Consider the following 22729-nt stretch of genomic DNA (forward strand, 5'->3'; position numbering starts at 1 on the left):
TCTTTGTGTGGACCTGTGCCTTCATTTCTTTTGTTCACATGACTAAGAGCAGAATGGTTGGGTCACATGTGGGCATGTATTGAAAGCTTAAAAGAAAATTGTGAAACGGTTTTATAAATTATTTATGTTATTTCACATTTCCATAAGCAGTGTATAAGAGTTTTAGTTGCTCTACATTCTCATCAAAACAAAAAAATAGGGTGATCAGTCTTTTTAATTTACCCACTAGAGTTGTTTTGTAGAGTGGCTCATTGTGGTTTTAATCCACACGTCCCGAATGACTACTGATGTTGTTCACCTTTTCATGTGTGTATTTGCCATCCTTATATCTTTTCAGGGAGAGTGTCTATTTCAATCTTTTGTGTGTGTTTTCATCAGGTTGTTTGTCTTCCTAATGTTGAATTTAAGAATTCTTTCATATTCTAGGTACAATTTTCATTAGATAAATCCTTTGTAAATATTTTTTCCCAGTCTGTGGCTTGCCTTTTCATTCATTTAATAGTGTCTTTTCAATGTCCAGTTTAAGATGTTGAGGAAATTTGATTTAGTTATTTTTCCCTTTTATGGTTTATACTTTTTGTGTTCTGCTTAAGAATCACTAACAAATCCAAGGTTACTAAAGTTTTCTCTCATGTTTTCTTCTCAAACATTTATAGTTTTAGCACATCCATTTAGACATGATCCATTTCAAGTACATTTGTAAAGGTGGTATGCAATAAGGGTTGAGATTCATCATTATTATTGTGGTTATTTTGCATATGGCTAGTTAATTGCTCCAGAACCACTTAGTTAAAACTTATTTTTTTCTCTGATGAACTGCCTTCTCAGCTTTATTGGAAGTCAGTTGTTGAAATATGTGTGGATCTATTTTTGGATTCTTTATTTTGTTTTAATTTATTGGCATAAAGTTGTTCATAATATTTCTTTGACATCCTTTTAATACCTGTAGAATTTGTAGCAATGCCCTCTCTTTAATTTCTAATATGAGTAATTTGTATTTTCTCTCTTTTTTTCCTGATTAGTCTGCTAGATTTGTATCAATTTTATTGATCTCAAATAACAAACTTTTGATTTCTTTGATTTTTCCCTATTGGTTTTCTGTTCTCTATTTTATTGATTTCTTCTCTAATATTTATTACTTTCTTTCTTTAGCTTACTTTAGGTTTAATGGTCTCTTCTTTTTCTGGTTTCTTAAAGTAGAATCTGAGGTCATTGATTTGAGAACTTTTGTTTTCTAGTCACAAATTTAGGAAGTCCCCCAAACCAACCATATGTTCAATGATTTGGTAGAAGGACTCACAGGATTCAAAAAATCACTATATTCATAGCTACAGTTTATTACAGGGAAAAAATTACAGATTAAAGATGGTAAAGGGAAGAGGCAGGGTTTAGGGGAGACCAGGCATATAGCTTCCAGTGGGCCCCAGTAGAGTTGTGGAGTCAGCATTTACTTCCCACAGCAATGATGGGTGACAATATGCATGAAGTATTGACAACGCAGGAAGTTCACCTGAGCCTTGTGTCCAGAGTTTTCACTGGAGGTTGGTCCAGAGTATTTTATTGGAGGATGGACATATTAATACATCATGTGGCTCAAGGTTCCCGCCATAAATCATTTTTTGCGTAGACTATCTGCATTACTCAAGCTCCCTAGGTAAACAAAGTTATTCTCATCAGGCAGGGCATTCCAAGGGCTTAAATGATATTATGTAGAAGCCTAGAGGGAAGGGAGGATCAAAACTTTCTTTGGGCAAAGTTAGTCCTTTACTGTATACTGGTATGGTAATTTTAGTGCTATAATTTCCTTTCTATGTACTGATTTAGCAGCATACCACAACTTTTCATATATTATGTTTTTATTCTTTTTTTACTTCAAAATACTTTCTGATTCCTCTTTTGATTTATTCTTTGACCCATGGGTAGTTAATTTGTGTGTATTTAGTTTCCAAATATTTGGAGATTTTCCAGATTTTTCTGTATTGATTTCTAATTTAATTCCACTGGGCATGGGGGAGAGATTATAACTTGTATTTTATTCTATTCTTTTTAAATAAAATCAGAAATGAAAGAGAAGACATTACAACTGATACCACATAAATACAAAGGATCATGAGACTACTATGAACAATTATACACAAATTGGATAACCTAGAAAAAATGGATAAATTACTAGAAACATTAAACCTACCAAGACTGAATTATAAACAAAAAATGAACAGACCAATAGTGAGTAAAAAGATTGAATTAGTAATAAAAATTCTGTCATCAATGAATAGCCCAGGACATGATGATGGCTTCACTGCTGGATTCTACCCAACATTTAAAGAAAAACTTATACTAATCCTTCCCAAACTCTTCCAAAAAAACTGAAGAAGATGGAATAGTTTCAAACTCATTTTATGAGGCCAGCATTACTCTGACAACAAAGCCAGACAAGGATACTGCAAGAAAAGAAAATTACAGGCCAGTATCCCTGATGAACATAGTTGTAAAAATCCTCAACAATGAAGAACAACATCATATGATCATCTCAATAGATGTCAAAAAGGGCATTTGACAGAATTTGACATTCTTTCATGGTAAAAACTCTCAACAAATTAGGTGTATAAGGAATGTACTTCAACATAATAAAGACCATATATTACAAGCCCACAACTGACATCATACTTAAAAGTGAAAAGCTGAAAGCTTTTCCTTTAAGATCAAGATCAAGACAAGGATGCCCACTCCTTCCACATCTATTCAACATAGTACTGGATGTCCTAGCTGAGCAATTAGGCAAGAAAAAGAAATTTGCCATTTATCACACACCACACATAAAAATCAACTCCAAATGGATTAAAGGTTTAAATGTAAGACCCGAAACTGTAAAACTCCTGGAAGAAAACAGGAAAAACATGATACTGATCTTGGCAATAATATTTTGGTTTTGACAACAAAAGAACAGACAATAAAAGCAAAAATAAACAAATAGTACTACATTAAACTAAAAAGAGCTTTGCACAACAAAAGAAGCAATCAACAAAATGAAAGAGTAACCCACGGAATGAAAGAAAATATTTGCAAACCATATTTCTAATAGGGGTTAAAATCCAAAATATATGAGGAACTCATGCAAAACCATAGCAAAATACCAAGTAACTCAATTCAAAAATGGGCAGAGGACCTGTTTCCAAACAATATACTTTTTTCCATTTTTCCAAAGAAGACATGCAATTGGCTAACAGGTATAGAAACAGGTACTCAGCATCACTAATCATCTTTTACGATGATTAGATATTTTTCTAAAGACATTTAAATGGCCAAAAGATATATGAAAATGTGTTCAGCATCATGAATCACAATGGCAATGCAAATCAAAACCACAATGAAATATTACTTCACACCTGTTAAGATGTGTACTATCAAAAAGACAGTATTTTTCTTTCAGTATCTTAAAGAGGTTGCTCTACTGTGTTCTCACTTGCTTTGTTTCCATCAAGAAATCTGTCTTTCTGGCCAGGCGCAGTGGCTCACACCTGTAATCCTAGCACTCTGGGAGGCTGAGGAGGGCGGATCGTTTGAGCTCAGGAGTTCGAGACCAGCCTGAGCAAGAGCAAGACCCCGTCTCTACTAAAAATAGAAAGAAATTATCTGGCCAACTAAAATATATATAGAAAAAATTAGCTGGGCATGGTGGCACATGCCTGTAGTCCCAGCTACTCGGGAGGCTGAGGCAGGAGGACCTCTTAAGCCCAGGAGTTTGAGGTTGCTGTGAGCTAGGCTGACGCCACGGCACTCACTCTAGCCTGGGCAACAAAGCAAGACTCTGTCTCAAAAAAAAAAAAAAAAAAAAAGAAGTCTGTCTTTCTTATCTTGTTCCGCTGTACAAAACATGTCTTTATTCTCTGGCTGCTTTTAAAATTTTCTGTTTAACACTAGTTTTGAGAAATTTGATTGTGATTTTTTTTTCTTTGTATATGTACTTGGGTTTTGTCAAGCTTCTTGGATATGTTGGTTTAGAGTTTTATTACATTTGGAAACTTTTCAGTTATGATTTCTTCTAGTTACAGTTTCTTTCTTCCCATCTCTCTTCTCTTCTTTTAAAACACCAGATACAAGTATATTAGTTCACTTGAAGTTATCCTATAATAATTGATGGTCTATTTACTTTCAAAAATTATTTTTTTCTCTGCACTTCATTGTGGTTTACCTTTTTTTCTATGTTTTCATAGTTTATTAATATTTTCTTTTGCATTATATAATCTACCATTAATCTCATCCAAAATATTTTCATCTCAGATACTGTAGTTTTCAGCTCCAGAAGTTTTATTTGGGACTTTTTTATACTTTCTATGTCTATACTTAACATGTTCAAGCTTTCCTCCAGCTTCTCGACCATACAGATACAGTTATAAGAACTGTCTTAATGACTCACCATCAAATTGGTACTAACTGATCAACAGTACGGTGCTCACATGGTAGTAATAGTCACTGGATGCCAGTCAGGTGGAAGGGGAGGTGGGGGTGGGGCAAACTCACAACTAATGGGTGCAGAGGGCACTGTATGGGGGAAGGGCAAGCTTGTAGCCCTGGCTTGGGTGAGGCAAAGTCATTATATATAACCAAAATGTTTGTACCCCCATAATATTCTGAAATTAAAAAAGAAGAACTGTCTTAATGTATTTTCCTTCTAATTCTAATGTCTGTGTCAGTTCTGAGTCAGTTTTGTTTGATTTGTTTTTATCCTCGCTATAAATTGTATCTTCTGCTTTTTTGCATGGATGGTAATTTTTTATTTCATTCCACATACTGAGTTTTACTTTTGTGTTGAACTTTTTATGTTTCTATAAATATTCTTGAGCTCTGTTTTAGAACACCATTAAGTTTCTTGAAATAATCTGATCCTTTCATGACTGCCTTTGAAGATTTGTTAGATGGGAGTAGAAGAGCATTTCGTTTAGGGGTAATTCTTCTCCACCTCTGAGTGAAAATACTTCTGAGCTCTCTTCCCAATGCTCCATGGATTTTAAGACTTTTGAGTCTGGCTGGCGAAACGATACACTCTTCCTGGCCGTATGTGAAATCCAGTTACTATTCCCTTTAATCCTTTTATGTAGTTATTTTCCCATTCTCAGAGAGTTTCCTTGCATTCATGCTCTGATTAATACTCTGCTGAATACTAAAGGTGGGATCTCTGAAGATCTCAGAAGTTCTCTTTTTGTGCACCTCTGTCCTTTCCCATACTCTGCCCTGTGAACTCTACTTGCCTTATTCTCCTTGAACTCTAAGCTGTGTCTCTTCAACTCAAGGATTTTGTTAGTTTTCCCCTGAATTTCCCTCTGTGCTCTGTGGACTGGAATTCTCTCCAGGGGGTAAGCATGGGTAATTGTAAATCTCATGTTGTTTTTTTGATGTCTACTGTCTTGAAAATTGTTGCTTTATATATTTTATCCCTTCATTTTAGCTGGAATTAGAAAATCAATTATTTTTTAAGAGATTTAAAAGTAATACAAAATATTGATTTTATATTTACCATATATTTATATTGATATTTCATCTATCTAATATTCTGTAGCTAGTTTGCACCAGCTCACGAGATCCAATTGTTAAGTATTCAGGAATGTTTTGAGCTAGTTATTAAACTGTTGTTAGCTTTAATTTAGCCATGGTAGGAATATTTATATACATGGCATTGTCCAATGCTATAAATCCAGGTTTTTCCTTTTTATTGCCCCCTCCTCCAGAGAGATGGCTTACCAACTTCATCTGGACTTTTTTTCACTTTACCTGAAAGACATCCTTTCATATTTCTTATAGTGTGTGTCTCCTGGGGATAAATTATTTTAACTTTTGTTTGTTTGAGAAGTTTGTTGGGCTGACGTTTTTGAAAGATATTTTCACTGGTTATAGAGTACTAGGTTGACAGTATCTTTTTTTGTTAAGCACGTACAGATGTTTGTGTTAGTCTGTTTTGCATTGCTACAAAGGGAATATCTGAGGGTGGATAATTTATAAAGAAAAGGTTAGTTGGCTCACGGTTCTGCAGGGTGTGCAGGCTTGGCACCAGCAGCTGCCTCTGGTGAGGGCTTCAGGGAGCTTCCAATCAAGATGGAAGGTGAAGGGGGAGCAGGTGTGTCACATGGCAAGAGAGGGAGCAAGAGAGGGAGGTGGTGCCAGGCTCTTTTAAATAACCAGCTGTCACATGAACTAATAAGTGAGAACTCACTCATTATTGTGGGGAGGGCACTAACCCATTCGTGAGGGATCTGTCCTCATCACCCAACAACTCCCATCAGGCCACACTTCCAACACGGGGATCAAATTTCAGCATGAGCTTGGGAGGGGCCAAACATCCAAACCTTCTCAGTGTTGCCCCACAGATTTGTGCCTAAATCGGTTCTAATGAGATGACTGCTGTCACTCTTAACTTTGTTCCTTTGTACGTAGTGTGTCTTTTATTCTCTGGCTGCTTTTAATTTTTTTTTTATTTTTTAAATCATTGGTTTTAAGCAATCTGTATCGTTACTTTAAATCTTTAAACATATTTATAATAGCTATTTTAAAGTCCTATTCTTCTAATTCTATCATGTCTGTCATTTCTGGGTTGATTTGTATAAACTGACTATTACTGCTGAACATAGACACATTTTCTAGCTCCTTAGTATATCCAGTAATTTTTTATTGGATGCTCAACATTATGAATGTCACCTTTTTGTTGTTGTTGTCTGGATCTTGTCTTCTTCTTTCAAAGATTGTTGAGCTTTATTTTAGTAGGTAATTTACTTGCAGATCAACTTGTTTGCTTTTTCCTTTAAAAGGTTGTTCTAAGGTTTGTCAGGGTTAATGTAGAGTAGCCTTATTCTATGCTATTTGAGTCCTACTCTAAGTTATGGGCTTTCTGGGGTGTCTATCAAATGTGCCAGGTATTCAATAAAGCTTGATTGGTCAGAGCTGTACATCTCTTGGCCTTGAGCAAGCTTTAGTAATTACTCATACTACAGTCACCAGTAGTTGTTAATTCCCCAGATTTATTCTTTACCTGGCATTGTGGGGTTTCACCCTATGCACACCACTTAGTATTCAGCCAAAGACTCAGGGAGAACCCTGTAAAAATTTCTGGGGCTCTTTCTATGCATTGTCCCCTCCTCTCTGAGTTGTAACCTCAGCTCAGTAAGAATTTAAGGGTGCCATACTGTGCTTGGATTTCTCCTCCTACACGGCAACCCAGAAAATGCCAGGCAGAAAACTGTAACAAGCACAGGGCTCACCTCATTTGTTTCCTTTTTTTCATGGATCACAGTCTTGCACTGTCTATTGTCCAATATTAGAAAACAATTGTTTCATATATATTGTCTAGTTTTCTAGTTGTTTGTGATTGGAGCATGGAATGGGTTGAATTGTGTTTCCCCAGAAAAAGATATGTTGACTTATCAACTTCCAGTACCTCAGAATGTAACTGTATTTGGAACTAGGGTCATTGCAGAGGTGACTACTTAAGATGAGGTCATATCCGGAGCACTGTAGACTCCTAACCTAGCTGATGTCCATATAAGAAGACAGCGAGGTGAAGGCAGAGACACACAGGGAAAATGCCATGCGATGACAAAGGCTGCAAGCCAAGGAATGTCAAAAATTGCCAGCAAACCCCCAGAATAACAGGCAAAGAAAGATTTCCTCCCAGGTTTCAGAGGGGTCATGGCCCTGCCAATACTTTGATTTCAGACTTCTAGTTTCCAGAACTGTGAGACGATACATTCTGTTGTTTTAAGCCACCCAGTTTGTGGTACTCTGCTACAGCAGATCAAAAAAAATAGTAACAGTATAGAAGACTAGTTGGGTACAAGTTCCTCCATCATAACTGGAAGCAGAAGTTCCTAAACTCTCTTAGCATTTGTTATTTGAACTCCTTTTACCTCCTGCAATAGATAAGTTATTGGAAAGCAAGTATCACGTCTTTTTCATTTTTTGTTTTCCACGACACCTATCTGTAGGTATGTAAGCTAGATATGAAATTCATGGACTTCAAATATGGGTGGGTAAAATGTAATTTTATTTTTTATAATCAAAATCATTTTATATGCAGTTCCTCATTCCACTAGGGTACACGTGGCTAATACAGGAGTCTCTCAAACACTTCATGCTTTCCCCTATCCTTTCTGCCTGAGTGGTAGCTAAATCCTGGGGAGCTTATGAAATGTCAAGGCATTGAGCGGGGAGTGTACTTGGTCTTTGGTCACTTGATCTTTTCTTCAGAATTCTCCTTTGCACTGGTTGCCAGCACCTATCCTCACTGACATCTGCTGATCCCTCGGGTGTCTCTTTCTGTCCTTCATTCTCTGTTGATCCATGAAGGGTACTCTATGTCTCCCACGCTCAATGGTGATGCCCCTTCAGGCTTGATGGCTTCGCTCAGTTCATCTGTCTTCATATGAATGAGAAAATGGCTAGTCCTGATCTAACCCGAGATCTTCAGGGATTTTTTAGAGACTACCTCAGTGTCCTTTGTCAAGACACATTCTAAAGCCGTGTATTAAATAGTTTTCCATTGCTGCTAGAATAAATTACTGCAGACTTAGCAGCTTAAAAAAACACAAGTGTATTAGCTTACAGTCCTATAGCGCAGAAGTCTGACACAGGTTTCAGCGAGGTAAAATCAAGGCGTCTGCTGGGCTGCATTCCTTTCTGGAGGCTCTAGGAGAGAATTCATTTCCTGGCCTTCTCCAGTGTCTAGAGGCCAACTTCATTCCTGGGCTCAAGCCCCCTTCCGTGTTCAGAGCCAGCAGCGCAGCATCTGTCTAACCTGCTTCCATGGCCACAGCTCTGTCTCTGACTGGCTTCTTCCCTTTTCCATGTGTAGGGACCCCGGTGATTACATGGGGCACACCTGGATCATTCAGGCTACTCTCCCTATTTTAAGACCATGCAATTAGAAGCCTTAATTACATCTTCAGCTCCCCTTAGCCGTGTAACCTAACATGGCACAGGTTCTGGGGATTAGGAATGTGGAAATCTTTGGAAGGCCGTTATCTGCTTATGAGCCATTTCTACTTACTAGTCTCTAACCAGTGTGACACGTAGGGACCTAGGACCTTGTTCCCCTCATCTTGGAAATAAACACAACTCTTCCTCTGCTGCCAAACCTTTTCTCCCCTCTCCACCTCTCTCTCTTCTCTTTCCTGGATGAGGATGTGGGTGAGCAGGGGGCGGGCACAGAGCAGACAAAGCTCAGGAAGTTCAGGGGCATCTCTTTGGCCGACTCTCCCTCCTTGCTCCCTCCTAGGTAATTTTTAACTCTTCTGTGGAGGAACAAATAGACTCTGCAGTTGTCTTCCAAATCCATTCTATAAGGATAGATTTTAGTTTTAAAACTAAAAAAGATGAGTTAACTCTTATTGCCATTCTCTTCCTGTATAAATCTTCATCATACCAGCAGTGATTCACTAAGGATCTAGTGCAGAGAAAGAAGCCCACGCCTCTCAAAAGGATTTGAGAGGAGGCTTGCACAGAGGTGGACGCCCACCTTCGAGAGCTCAGGAGAAGGGAAAGGAGAACGCAGAGCGTGGTTCAAGCCAGCTTTCAGCCAGCCAGTCTGCTAGACACCGCCCTCCTCGGCTAAGCCAGGCCTGTGGCCAGGGCCCTCCCTCTTAGAGATCTGCTGCCACAGAGCAGAGGGATCATAATCCCACGCAGATTTCAATATCTGAATGACTTGAGTGATTGCATGAATAAGCAGGATTGCAGATGGGAATGGAGAATGAGGATATATTTTCCTAAGGCATCAGCCATATGGAAGGAGCTCCCAGCTACTGGGTTGTGACAATGATCAGGGCGTCAGGAGCCAGCTGGTTACTCTGATCTGACTGATATGTCTCCTCGCCCTCCAATCTGCTGTGCCATCTCTAAGGAGGAAGATTACGTTGCTCTCCACACGTGGGAATGAGCTCATGCGACCGGTGAGTTAAATCAGGTCCCGTGGGCCCTGCCGGTGTGAAAGACCTCCCGCCGCCAGGTGAAAACATGGCGCCGTCCCGTCGTCCCATCGAGAGCAGGACCAATTCTCATCCTCTCTTCCCTGCATCGGCCGCCGCCCCTGCCCACCCTCCCTCCACTCTCAACCCCACTCAGGACTAGCTCAATAAAAATTTCAGGAGCAAAGAGGAAGGAGAACAGACATGGAAAGAAGGGGAGGGATAGGTCGTGTGTGTCCTCACTCCCTGCCATCCTAACATGCTTAGATCGTATACAGAGTCCTATCCACAGATTCATAAAAACTGAGATTGCACTGGAGAACCTCACTGGCTTCTTTCATTGGCTATAGCTATTTTTCATCACGTGTCTCAAATGTTCGCAGAAAACAAACTCCATTTACCTCTTGATTTATCATTTAAATAAATGTGATAAGAGGATTCATTCCACTTAGAAGAGATAAAACACAAAACACACTCCCCACAAATACAGTGCGTTCAAAGGCAAGCAAAACAAATGTGGTGCTACAGCTGAAACTCTGCCAGGAGCAAGAACCCCGACCCTAACTGGGAATCGTGTTATTGCAGCATCAGCAGCAATAAGAAATACATTACATCACTAGCCCCTGATGAAATGGGAAAGCGCTTGCTACAAACGCCTGAGTTGCCTCAGGCTCATTCTCCCTGTTTGGCCACTTCTACTGCTTCCTTTGCTAGGTCTTCACCTTAAACTACTCCACCATATCCAACCCAAGTTGAATAATTGTTTTGAAAATAAATCCTTCAGAGACAGAGCATGGCAAAGGCAGAGGGAAGAGGAGGTTCCAAGGGGATTGGCTGTCCTCCAGGAGTGGTGGGGTCTTCTATCTTATTTAGCAGAGTGAGGTGATACCAGCTGCTTAGCAGATTCCCATCCTTGGCTATTGTGAATCTGGCAACGCTGATTGTGTCTCTGTGGTCCCTGCAGCCCACCCTCCGTCCCAGCCCACTGTCAGTCTCCCAGTCCTGGCTGCAGGCACAGGCCTTCCCTAGGGTCAAAAAAAAAGCCACCACCCTGCCTGCAATGCACCAGACAAAATGCTTCTCTCAACTATTTGTTGGTATTATAATCATTTTTTTAATTTTAGCAATGAGAAAATTGAGGGTAAGAGTTTGCTGAGGGCTCCCGAGCCAGCAACAAGCAGAGCTGTGACATGAATCCAGATCCACTGTATTCCACAGCCCCGTGATGTGTCCTCCTCCTCACGCTGCACTCGGATGAAAAATTAGATCGAGTTGGGACGTGGAACACACAGTCCCACTTTGATAGGTTCAGTAGTTAATTCTGCCTGTCCGAGTCTCAAACAAAGCCTGTCTGCCAGGGCGACAACCGTGCAGGTGATCCCTCGGCTGGCTGTCACAGCAGCTTCCTTCCCGCAGAACTAAGCATTTCTGCTCTGAATACCCCGAAGACCTAAATCTCTGGAGCCCTGAGATCCTTTTATCTCCTTCCCAGCTTCCTAGGTGACAGGTCCTGTCTCTAGTTTCTAACTTCAGATAGACTAAAATCCCTTTTCATCATCCCGCCAGGATCACAGTTTCTCTGACTAGTACAGAGACTTCTGCTGTCTCTTGGGGGAGCTAGTAACCTCTTGTTTACAGGTAAATTATGAGTCATTAAACACATTTACATACCAGGACATAAGCGGATTGCAATGAAGATAACAAGTGCGGTTTACAGCTGGTTCCCAGGGAGGGTGGGGATGATTCACCACACACTTAAGAAAGACCAGCCTCATTTCCTCCCCAGCTCAGGGGGATCTGATCCCTCTACCCTGGCAGCAGATCTTAAAGAGGGAGGGGCCCGGCCACATCTCTGTCCTAGAGGAGGAGGCGTCAACCAAGCTAGCTGAAGGAAAGGCTGGACTGAACATGCTCTGCTCTCTCCTTGCCCTTCTCCTGGGCACTCTCTTAGGTGGGTGCGCTCCTCTCTGGCGAGCCCCCCTTCAAATCCCCCCTCTCACCCAGCCCTGTGCATCCAGAGCCTCAGCTGCTGGTTTCACTCTGGAGTACATTCCTCCAACTGCCTGGGAAGGGGATGGGACTTTAGTCTAGGGGGCTGAGTCTTGGTTCCCTCTGTCCCCTGGGAAGTAGTTTGCTCTCTTAGTCTCTCCTGGCCCAGGGACCCTGCACGCTTGTCTCTCCCAGTCTACTCCCCGAGATTGATTCCACGTGCCTGAGTCATGGAGGGGCTTGAGCGGCCCCTCTGTCTGGGTGAGCAAGCCAGGCTGGAGGGCTTCCTCTCTAAATGACACTTCCCACTTCCCACAGGTGCCCGAGCCCAGACCATTCAGCAATGGCCAGCTGTCAGGGTGCAGCCTGTGGGCAGCCCTCTCTCTCTGAAGTGCACCGTGAAGGGGACATCGAGCCCCACCCTCTACTGGTACCGGCAGGCCGCAGGAGGGCCCCTCCAGCTGCTCTTCTACTCTGTTGGTATTAACGACACAGTGTCTGAGGAGCCCCTGAACCTCTCAGCCTCCAGGCCCGAGGACGGCCAGTTCATCCTGAGTTCTGAGAAGCTCCTGCTCAGCCACTCCGGCTTCTATCTCTGTGCCTGGAGTATCACACTGAGCTGGGCAGGGCCGCCGTCTGTGCAAAAACCTCACCCTCTCCTGAGTCCTAACCACCCTCCCCTAGAGCTCTCACTCAGGGGCTGGGTGGAGGATATTTGTGACTGGGTTTCTGACTGCTAGCCAATGTGAGAGCAACTGAACTAAGTCAGAATTCTCCAAAAACCTTTACTAAGTTCTCAGGGAGAACAAACAATTTTAAGTGCACAGAACCTGGGAATTGCCCACACGTAGTCACGTTCCCAGTGTGTGGCTATCTGGCCCTGGACCTCATACTCCAGCCCTCGCAGTGCGCTGTACCTCACCTAATGCTCCCGGCTCCCCAATTCCCGGGGGTGTACACCGGGTACAGGGTTTGTGCACATGTGGCTGAGTGAAAAAAGATACACCTGTGACAGGATGTGGCGTGGAAAAGGATGGAGAACAAACAGCAGGGAGCGGGGCAGGTGGGGACACCAACTCAGGTTACTTAATTGGTTACTTTCATCACCTGGAGAGTCTCCTGTCATAGACGTTGCTGCTGAAACTGGAACTTTTATGGAGCCAGGGAAAGGGCAAGACGTTCGGGAGATTGTTCTCATTCGGGGTAGAAGTGTGGTTTTTAGTATAAGAATCATGCACTTAGAAATTCTGATTATTGCTTTGGGTTTTGAGCTTTTAAAAATTTCCTGCTGTGCTGTCTTCCATCCCTTCCCTGGTAGCAAAGAGGGAACAGAGGAACAGATGGTGATCCAAGAGATACACAAGACTGAAAATAAAGAAGAGGGCTGTGTATGGAATGGTAGGGCCCTAAAAAAGAGAAATCTCTTGGATGGAAACAAGGAGAGGACAAGGCTGATGTGGATGGCTGGGAGGAGGTGCCACGGTTACCCCGGCAACCGAGTTCCTTGCTCATCCGTCATCCCTCCCTAGTTCTCTTTCTTCTTAAAATGATTCTCTTTCTAATGTCCCTTATCCTCCACAAGAGGGCATAAGAAGTCTTAAAATACCCTGTTCCTGGCATCACTTAATCTAGGACAATCCAGACATGTGTTTGTTTCCAGTATCATTTAATCTGAAGAAGAAAATCTGAGACAGAGACACAGAGTGATCAAGAGGGCATGTAGGGGGCCCGGTGCCGTGGCTCACGCCTGCAATCCCAGTGCTGTGGGAGTTCATGACCAGCCTGGGTAACACAGCAAGACCCCATCTCTACAAAAGAATTTCGAAAAAGTAATTAGCCAGGCATGGTGGCACGTGCCTGTAGTCCTAGCTATTTGGGAGTCTGAGGCAGGAGGATCCCTCAAACCCAGGAGTTCCAGGCTGTAGTGAGCTATGATAGGTCACACCACTGCACTGCAGCCTGGAACCCTGTCTCAAAAAAATAAAATAAAATAAAATAAAATAAAGAGTGAGAGAGCATGTAATAATGCCCAAGGGTCCCTACTGCACTTTAAGGATCAAAGATCAACTGTATATTAAGCAGCTACTACTTGCTGGGCACAGTGAGCCATCACACAGATCAAAGGGGAAAATGAGGTAGACTCAGTAGGTGCTGAGCATAGTCACAGCGTGGTTCAGTCAAAGCACTTGAATTTTGAATCCAAATGTACCAGTTGTTCTGACCTTGAGCTATCTTTTTAATCTCTCTAGGCTTCCTTTTCCTCATTTGCCTCACTGAATTGTTAAATGTATTAAATAAGATGGTGTTTCTAAAGCCCTATGACAGGGTCTAATTTTCAACAGATATTATTTTCCTCTCTTTAAACTTACAAGACATTTTGATTACAACTTACTCAAAAGAAAGACTCATTTTAAAAATGTTAAATTATAAACTACAGGCATGTAAATATTTTAAAACGCTACGTATACTTGGACGGCAAACCCGTGAAGCTTGTGGTCCACGTTGTGCGCATTCAGGTATCGACCACCAGTCCTTTCTGTTGGGACCTCAGGCAGCCTGCAGCCCCTTCGTAACAGAGAAACAGCCCGGCCGTCACCACCAGTCAAGTGGGGTTGGTGGGAGACTTGAGACAGAGTTTTTCCTTCCTGTAAGATATTCACAAAAGTTCTAGAAAACTGCATAAAGGAGATAAAACTTTAGTTAGGTTTAGCTTTTTAGGAGGCCAGTATTTAGCTAAGCAAAATGACATTCCAAGCAGGACAGTTTGTGTAGAAATGTGAAAATCTCAGTGGATATTGGAAGTTCAGAAAAAGCAGTGAGAAAAGGGTCCTGACCGCTGCACAGGGTGACCTAGAGACAGGTGAGCGTTGATAGGTAAGGCAAGGCTTGTTAAGGAGGGGCTTTAAAGCCGTCTAAATTCAACAAAACAAGTTAATATCCTGCGTGTACCTGCCCTAACTCAGGCAGAAGACTCCTATTCCCATGACTGTTTCTATAGCATCTAGGACTCAGAAATCCACAGTCCTTGCAATTTCAGAGGACAAAGGATGGCAGATCCTGCTCAGATATGCTATCTCTTGCCAGGAATTCATCAACCTCACTTGCTCCTTGGGTCAGATGAGCTGGGTTTTTTTCTAGGAGAGCTTCCAGTATTCTGTAGGTGTGCCCGGATAACTATTTCTCCACACATCTCATTCCCTGGCCACCTGTGCATGGAAGTTCCAGGGCCACAGACTGGTGGCCAGAGGAACTCCCTTCAAGATGCTTTGCGTAGATCTCAGCCACCTATGGGATTTATAGTTTGACATTCTGGGGCCTCTAGACTGCTTGAGGAAGGTGGGGAATGGCCAGGGTTGGGAAACTGGTGGCTGTAAAATTGGGCTACTTCATACTTTTGCCCAGGATCACATGCTTTGGCCTGAGCATGCTACAGTCCTTGAGTCTGTTATATACATACTTGTTTCCCCTTCCCTCCTTTGGGAGTTTCTGCCTCTCTCCTGCATTATGTTCCTCGTCATCCTCTTCCCCAGATGGAATAGAAAATTTCCATCACCCAGACCTTACTGGCCTTAGTAACTGGAGAATGAAACAGAGAAACCCAGACAGTGCGGCACACAGGCGGCAGCTCAAATGCCCAGGGACTGGCCGTTTTGCAGTCTGTTGATTATCTAGGGCTCCCCTTCCTGTGACTCATTAGCACATCTCATTACATGAGTGGAAGGAAGTGGGAGGGCACACGGGGAGAGAGGTGGGAGGAGGGGTTGCCTGAGTGATGTGGGACCAAAGGGACCCCAGTTGGGTCACAGCAGTTATCGCAGCTGCTTTTCATTCCCCACTGTCTCTGTGGTGCCCGCTGCAGCCCTTGATCTTGCTTCTAACCTCCAGCAGGTGTAAAAGACGTGGGGGGGACGGGGTGCTGGGTGTGGAGCTGAGGTAGCTGCCTCCCCTTTAGAGACCCCGTCCTCTCCCCTCTGCAGTTCTATTTCCACCGCCAGGGGACTAACCAGAGGCCCGGGGAGAAGGAGCAGCCTGGGAGCAGGCTGGGGGCAGGATGTGGTGAGTGTGGTTCTTGTGATGCTTGGAGGGTGGGTGGGGGGAGGGCCTTTCACAGGTACCCCAGATGTAGGACCTGGTAAATGTCAAACCACATCCTGTTGTGACTCCCCGAGATGGAGCTCAGACAGGTGGCTGTTGTTACTTGGTGCTGATGCTGCTCAGAGATAAACAGCCCTGCAGCCAGGCCTGGGCTCAGACACCTCTATCCTACCCCAGTCATCTGCTGCAACCTAAAGGACCCCCACCTGCATCTCTTTACTTCCGGACCTTTGATTCAGGACCACCATCCTTTCTAACACTGTCTTCTCATCCTCATTCACGGCCCCAGGCTGTGGGGGGGAGGGTCAGGGAACAGGTGTCAGGGCTCCAAGTGCCTCTTGATAACTGTGGGACTCTGGGGTCAGTGCTGTCCGAGCCCGTGCCGCTGGGGACAGAGGAAGACCACGGGCCAGTTCTCTGTGTTTTAGCAACCCCCGGGCTGCAGACAAAGCCTAGGGAATATGGGCTCCACACTGTGATCTTGTTGTGAATTTTATGAATCACTTGTATAAGAAGAAATAAAGCAAAACGATCATATCCGAGATGGCATGAGGGAGGGGGATAAACACGATAAACCACAGAATCGGAATCCTGCAGAAACTAGACAGGGTGGAGAGCTGAGCTGCAGAACTAAGACAAAATTAAGCAAATGTCCCCCACCCCCCACCACCAGAGAGAAAAAAGAAACTGCATGACCACAGGAAGGGGAACATCTGGCTCACAAAAGGTGTGCGTGAAAAACACCCAGGGTTTGAGTCAAAAGTAAGCTCTGAGTCAATGGGGTGATGTGGGTACAAAAAGTAGAAAAGTTACACTGGAACCAACGTGGGAGGTGCTGAGAACAAGGAGATAAAGCCTCCTCTTTACCCTGTGTCTCTCAGCACCCACCTCGTGCCGTGTCTGCTTCTGAACAATATGCTTTTAGAAGGGTAGAAGGATAAGAAGGAACTTCAGCGATTTCATACAAGAGAGACTGGGCTTTGGAGAGTAGGAAGTGCTCAAAACTGTGCTACATGAGAGTAACGTCGAGAGAACTGAAAACGTTTAGCTTAAAAAAAACTTCAGGCTAATAGTAATTATAATAACATCTAATATTTACTAACATTGTGCTAAGAGCTTTACATTTTATGTGGGTTAAATAAGATAAAACCACCTTGTGAAGTTGGGATGGTGATTGAGCCCATTTTACAGAAAGGAAAGCTGAGTCTCAGAGATAGTCACTTGCCCAAGGTCACATAGTTGGTAAATGGCAGAACTAAGGCGTGAATCCAGATCTTTTTGCTTTATAGCCCAGATTCTTTGCTATGATAATGTTTTCATCTACCTGCTTCATGCTTTTTCCATTCTGCAAACTCAAGCTCTTTAAAGGTTCTAATTGTTCTGTCTCTCATAGATTCGTAAATTCTGCCCTGAGGGTGGGCACCTGGCTGTCTTATGAAGGGCTCTTCTTGAGCATGAGATTAGAGTGACACTGCCCCAAGCCAAGGAGTGCCAGGAGCCATCAGAAGTGGCAAGAAGAAAGAATTCTCCCCTAGAATTGTCACAGAGCATGGCCCTGGGGACACCTTGATTGTGGAATTTTGTCCTCCAGAACTGGGAGAGGATACATTTCTATTGTTTTAAACCACCTAGTGGCACTTTGTTATGGTCCTTTGTTGTGTGTTCTGTTACCGCAGCCCTAAGAAACCAACACGTGGAGGAATATTAAGGTCTCTTCAGTGTGTTACTCTGAGTCCTGCCCTGGATTTTGTGAGCAGCAGCTCTAGGGTCACACCCTGACGCCTTAAGCAATCACACCATCCTGGCCACTACTTGGGAAAAGCTTCCAGAGTTGCTGTCTTCAGAAGAACATGCCACAGTTTCACCACTTGCAAGTCATTTCTTCTGTGAACAGCGGTTTCTACACCTATAAAATAGGGGAAATAATAACTGCTTCTAAGATCATTGTGGGGATTCAGTGGCACAACGCATGTGCCCGCCCGTGTCCAGCCTGAGGCCTGGAGCAAGTGGGTCTCCACAAGGGGCTCCTTCATCTCCCCCACCCTTCTCTGCTTTCAGATGTTGCCTCAGCTCACTGAGACATGGCCTGTCACTCTTCTGTGCCTCCTCTTCTCCAGTCCACCCCCCCTCCCCTGGTGCACTGCTCTGCCGCAGTGAACTCAGCCTACGTTTGGGGTGGTCTGGTCTCCACCCTCCAAGGGAAGGAGCGTGTTGGAAGGGCTTCTCCTGCTGTAGCACCTCAGCCCCCTCTGGGTCCTGCTCCCACAGCTCCCCCAAGGCCTGGCCCTGTGTTCTCTGCTCCTGGAAAGTCACTTGTCCCCAGGCTTCGCATGTCAGTTTTCTCAACCCTCTGCCTTCTCTAGGATTCCAACCTAGACATGCAGAGCAGCACTAAATCTCAAGCCCAAATCCTGAAACAAGACAGGCTAGAAGTGTTTAGATGAGACACCAATGAAACCTAAAGATATAACAAATGACACTTGAAATCTGGATTGAGCAGTGACCAGGCATTGGAACCCATAGGTCTGCCCTGCCTTTTGCGCTGCGCTGGGCGGGGGTTGTGGTTTCCTGGGCTCCTCTCTATCCTCCTCATGTTGGATTTTTCGAAGCCGGCATTGTCCTTCAGACCAACCCTCCGCTGGGGACACAGCATGCCTGGGTGCAGACATGGGGTTGGGGAACCCCATCAGGATGAACGAGAAAGCAGCGTTGGGCGGGGAGGAAGAGGACTAGTCACGCCTTACACCTGCGGGGGTACTGCTTTCCCCAGATGGCAGAACTCCACAGACACCCCTGAAACAGCCAGGCCCAGCACGCCATGTTTATTGCTTTAGTCTGTTACAGACTTGGGGGTTGGGAGCTCCATCTGCGGGGAGACAGAGAAAAAGGACAGATGTCCATGTAGGAAGGGGATGAGAGGTGGAGACACAGTAACTCTTTAGGGACACAGTTGGGAGCAGGTACAGGAGAATCCCAGGTGAGGATGAAGAACGACTCAGGATGTACTTTTGGAGCTGGCCTCAGGAGTCCTTTCTCTTGACCTGAGGAGGAGAGGACATTGTCAGTGTCCCAGGAGTCATGGGCAATAGAGTGGGGCAGAGCAGGCAGGCTCTGGGGCCTGATTTGAGTAGGGCTCTCGGGTTCTCCCCATCCTTAGCGAATGTGTGATGTACTGTCCCCTGCCTTTTCTCCCCAGCTGGGCCATCCATTATGGTTTCTTGAGATGACAGCAGATTGGGGTCTGGGTCTGGGATTCCCTTAGGTCCCATGTATGATGCTCCGCCCCCACCCCCATTGTCTGTCCCATCCCGCCCTGAGCCTACCATGGCCATCAGCACGAGGGCGCTGACCAGCACAGCATACACGGTGGCCTTCCCCAGCAGGATCTCGTAGAGGATGGTGGCAGACAGGACCCCTTGCTGGTAGGACACTGTTGGCAGGAAGGGAGAACAGGTAGGAACCTCTGTGCAGGTAGCTCTGGCCTCCCCCAGCCCCAGTGCCCGTGGGTTCTCCGGGCCGTGGCTCCAGAGCAAGGACCACGGGAGACGGAGAAAGAGAAAGGGGAGAGGCTCACGTACCCGAGGTGAAGCCACAGTCTGCAAGAAAAAAGAAGTAGAGATATGGATGAAGAATGCCACTTCCTGAGGACACTGAGCCTTCAACTATAGACTTTAAAGTCACAGACTCAGGCCACAAGCACGCGCATGTCAGATGGTATAGATGGTGTGGTCAGCCTTCTGTGAGAGCCCTGGTGCTGTCGCTCTCATGTGGCCCCAGTGTCAGGGACCTGGTCATTATGATCTTAGGAGACCAGGAGCCCTCAAGGGGTGGGAGGCACGCCACTCAGGTGTCTGGGGGACTGTCAGCACAGCTCTGAGGGCCGAGGGCCTGTGCCCCGCGGGGAGGACGTGCACGTGGATTGCTGGCACTGTGGGCCTTGATCCTCCTATCCCACCCACTCTGGCTTTCTTCTGGACTCAGTCTTATCTCTACCCGGATCTTCCCATTTCCCTCTGGGGGCCTGACCCAACCTCCTCTTGGGCCCCCGCAGGCCATGCTCACCTGCTCTGCCCCAGGCCTCAGCAATGATATTCTGGGTGATGGGTTTGGGTGTATCCTGGGTCCACTCGTCTTCCTCTGTGAGCCCGTAGAACCGGATTTGGCAGCGGAAGCGGTTGCGGGGATTGTGCCAGAAGGTGGCCGATACCCTCAGGCGGCTGCTCAGGCAGTAGGTGGAGTCGTTGAGGCCGGGCTGCTCCTTGTAGGGCTGGGGGTCCGTGCTGACCCCGCTCTGCACCTCCTTCCCGTTCACCCACCAGCTCAGCTCCACGTGGTCGGGGTAGAAGCCTGTGGCCAGGCACACGAGCGTGGCTTTCTGGGTGCGGGAGATCTCTGCTTCCGAGGGTTCAAACACAGCCACCTTGGGTGGGGTCACCTTTTTCAGGTCCTCTGGAAAGTGAAGAGGGGTTGGGGCCAGGGCTGTCTGGGAGTGCCTGGGCCTGGCAGGGGCTCTGTGTGTGTGTGAGAGAGAGAGGGCTGCGAGGGTCACAGCGAAGCACAGCTGTGTCCTAGTGGATCCTGATTGCTTTGGGGACACTGTCCCATTCCTCCTTGTTCTCCCCCTTCCTTTCCCATCCTTTGCATTCACCCTATGGTGGGCACTGCCCACTGTCTCTCCCTCCGCACCCCCTCAGGTGGCATCATGCATGCCATAGCCAAACATTCTGGGTAATGTCTCTTCATTGACTTCATTTGATTTCTTCTCCATCAGTAATGTGCTTGCCAACTTCTCACCATTTTATCCAGTAGTTATTTAAACAAGGCACTTACAGAATCAGAATAACAGGACCCAAATCCTAGACCTGTCTTTGCCCAGCAATGCTGACATTAGGACATCATTTTTTCTGCTTGTGAAGTGACAATCACCACACTGACTTCCCAGAAAGGGTGTGGAGACCAAGCGATCTGGGATTCGGAAAGCCTGATCCTAAGTCAGGTTATCTGTGTCTGAATCTAAGGTGCTAAGGAAGAAAGGAGAATTGGGGATGAAGGAGACATTTTGAGGCTGTGGGCTTTCTTTAGCTGACAATCTACAGATGGCCTATTTTTGTGCACTCCTGTGAGGACACCCTTTTGTCATACAGTGCAGAGCGTTCATGAGAACCCAAGGTTTTCTGACTTTTTGTAGTGCATGAAACCATCTTATCCATGCCCTTTCCCCACAGGCACACCTGAGTTTCCTCAGCTCACACAGATAATAATCTCCCCTTATTTCAAGTTCAGGGATTCTTCAGCCATCTTTGTCCCCTTGCTTCCAAATGTTACACTTTTCCCTACTTGCAAGTTCCTAAATAAGCATCTGAGATCAACAGACCGACTTCTTGCTACTAGTTATACGGATATGATTTTTTCCTAGGCCTCTCCTTTGTAGATTCGTAGGGGCGACAGGTGACTGCGCTCCCTTCACCCCCAAGTGCCCTTCCCATCTGGCTGACCCACTTTGTCTAGGCCTGCCCTCCATCCATTTCTTCCTGTCCTTTGCTTTCCATGGATTGTTTTTTGTTTCTGAGAAATTCTGTTAAAATGAAGAAATATTATTCTTATGAGAACCTAGTCCTAGTCTCCTGGATTACGGAGAAAAATTTGTTCTGACACTTCTTCCCATTCCCAGGATGTGGCCCCCTCTCTGGGCTGGCCCCGTGGGTGTGCACCCTGAGCAGTCACAGGGGACCACGGACTTAGAAGGGCCCGAGCTTGGCTGAATGCTCTGCTACTCCCATTTTGAAATTCTAAATCATTTTTTTTTTTAAAAAAACAAGAACCTTCGCATTTTCATTTTGAGCTGGGCCTGAACATTTTGTAGCTGGTCCTGCCTCCCATCCTGTCTGCTTTCCCTGCCCCTAACTCCCACCTTGCTAATTACTACCATGCTTCTAGGCCTTCGCTGGCCAAGCCAGGCCTGAAATGGAGATATCCAGGCTCCATCATTCTTTCTGCTCTCAGCATGATAATTTCACTCTCATCTCAAAGACCCTGGCTCTGGGATTCTTCTGGCCCTCCAAGGGTACCAGGGAATGTGCCCCTTTGATCTCCTCACTCAGCAGACATCAGTCCCTATTATAAAAGTTAAAGCTGCCCCTTGACCATGTGTGCTGTCCTGTAGGATATCTATGCATGCAACAGGCATGACAAGCACAAGCAGACCATCACTACACTCCAATATACACCTGGACAACTACACGGTGAGGCCAAGGTCAACTACCCTTCTGTGCTTGTGAGTCCCTGTGAGGTGTGGGGGGGCTCACCTATGTGGGTGTGTGTTCTCGTGAGCTGCTGTTTGCTGTGCTCTGCTGTTAGACTAGCCTCAGGCACAACTGTGAAGGTTACCTGTCCTCTCTCCAACCCCCCTCACACCCTTCACTCCATTTCCACAATCCAAATCCTACCCCTCCCTTGGCACTGGGCTGCACCTCCAGCCCCTCCCCAGTGACCTCCTAGGGGAAGCTGGGGATGAGAAGCACTGAGTTACACCAGCCTCCGTACTCTATGCCTTGCTTCCCTTTTGTTCTTCACAGTGGTCATAAGTGGTAGGTATTATTAATTATACTGTATAGTTGAGAAAACTGAGGTTCACACATTAATTTGCCCAAGGTCACCCGATCACTAAAGAGCCAGGGGTTGGGGGCCAGCCTTTA

The 22729-nt window shown here is 45.2% G+C and overlaps 1 long non-coding RNA gene and 2 gene segments (V, D, J or C); 1 reads left to right on the forward strand and 2 right to left on the reverse strand.

The window, feature by feature from the left end:
- Positions 1-11670, reverse strand: part of LOC123647143 — a 36198-nt gene extending 24528 nt beyond the window's left edge. The window contains exon 1 of the long non-coding RNA XR_006738145.1: positions 11622-11670. This is a non-coding gene — a long non-coding RNA (uncharacterized LOC123647143). The remainder of the gene's footprint in view (positions 1-11621) is intronic.
- Positions 11671-11698: 28 nt separating this feature from the next.
- On the forward strand, positions 11699-12758 carry LOC123646869. The segment is given in 3 exon segments: positions 11699-11901; positions 12258-12545; positions 12733-12758. Coding segments are annotated over 3 exon segments (357 nt in total).
- A 6070-nt stretch (positions 12759-18828) lies between these two features.
- Positions 18829-22729, reverse strand: part of LOC123647069 — a 33310-nt gene continuing 29409 nt past the window's right edge. Inside the window, 4 exon segments of the C gene segment in view lie at positions 18829-19075; positions 19358-19464; positions 19613-19630; positions 20097-20483. Of these exon segments, the coding sequence occupies positions 19055-19075; positions 19358-19464; positions 19613-19630; positions 20097-20483 (533 nt within the window).

The sequence above is a fragment of the Lemur catta genome, chromosome 11 (genome assembly GCF_020740605.2).
Source record: "Lemur catta isolate mLemCat1 chromosome 11, mLemCat1.pri, whole genome shotgun sequence".
Lineage (NCBI taxonomy): Eukaryota > Metazoa > Chordata > Mammalia > Primates > Lemuridae > Lemur > Lemur catta.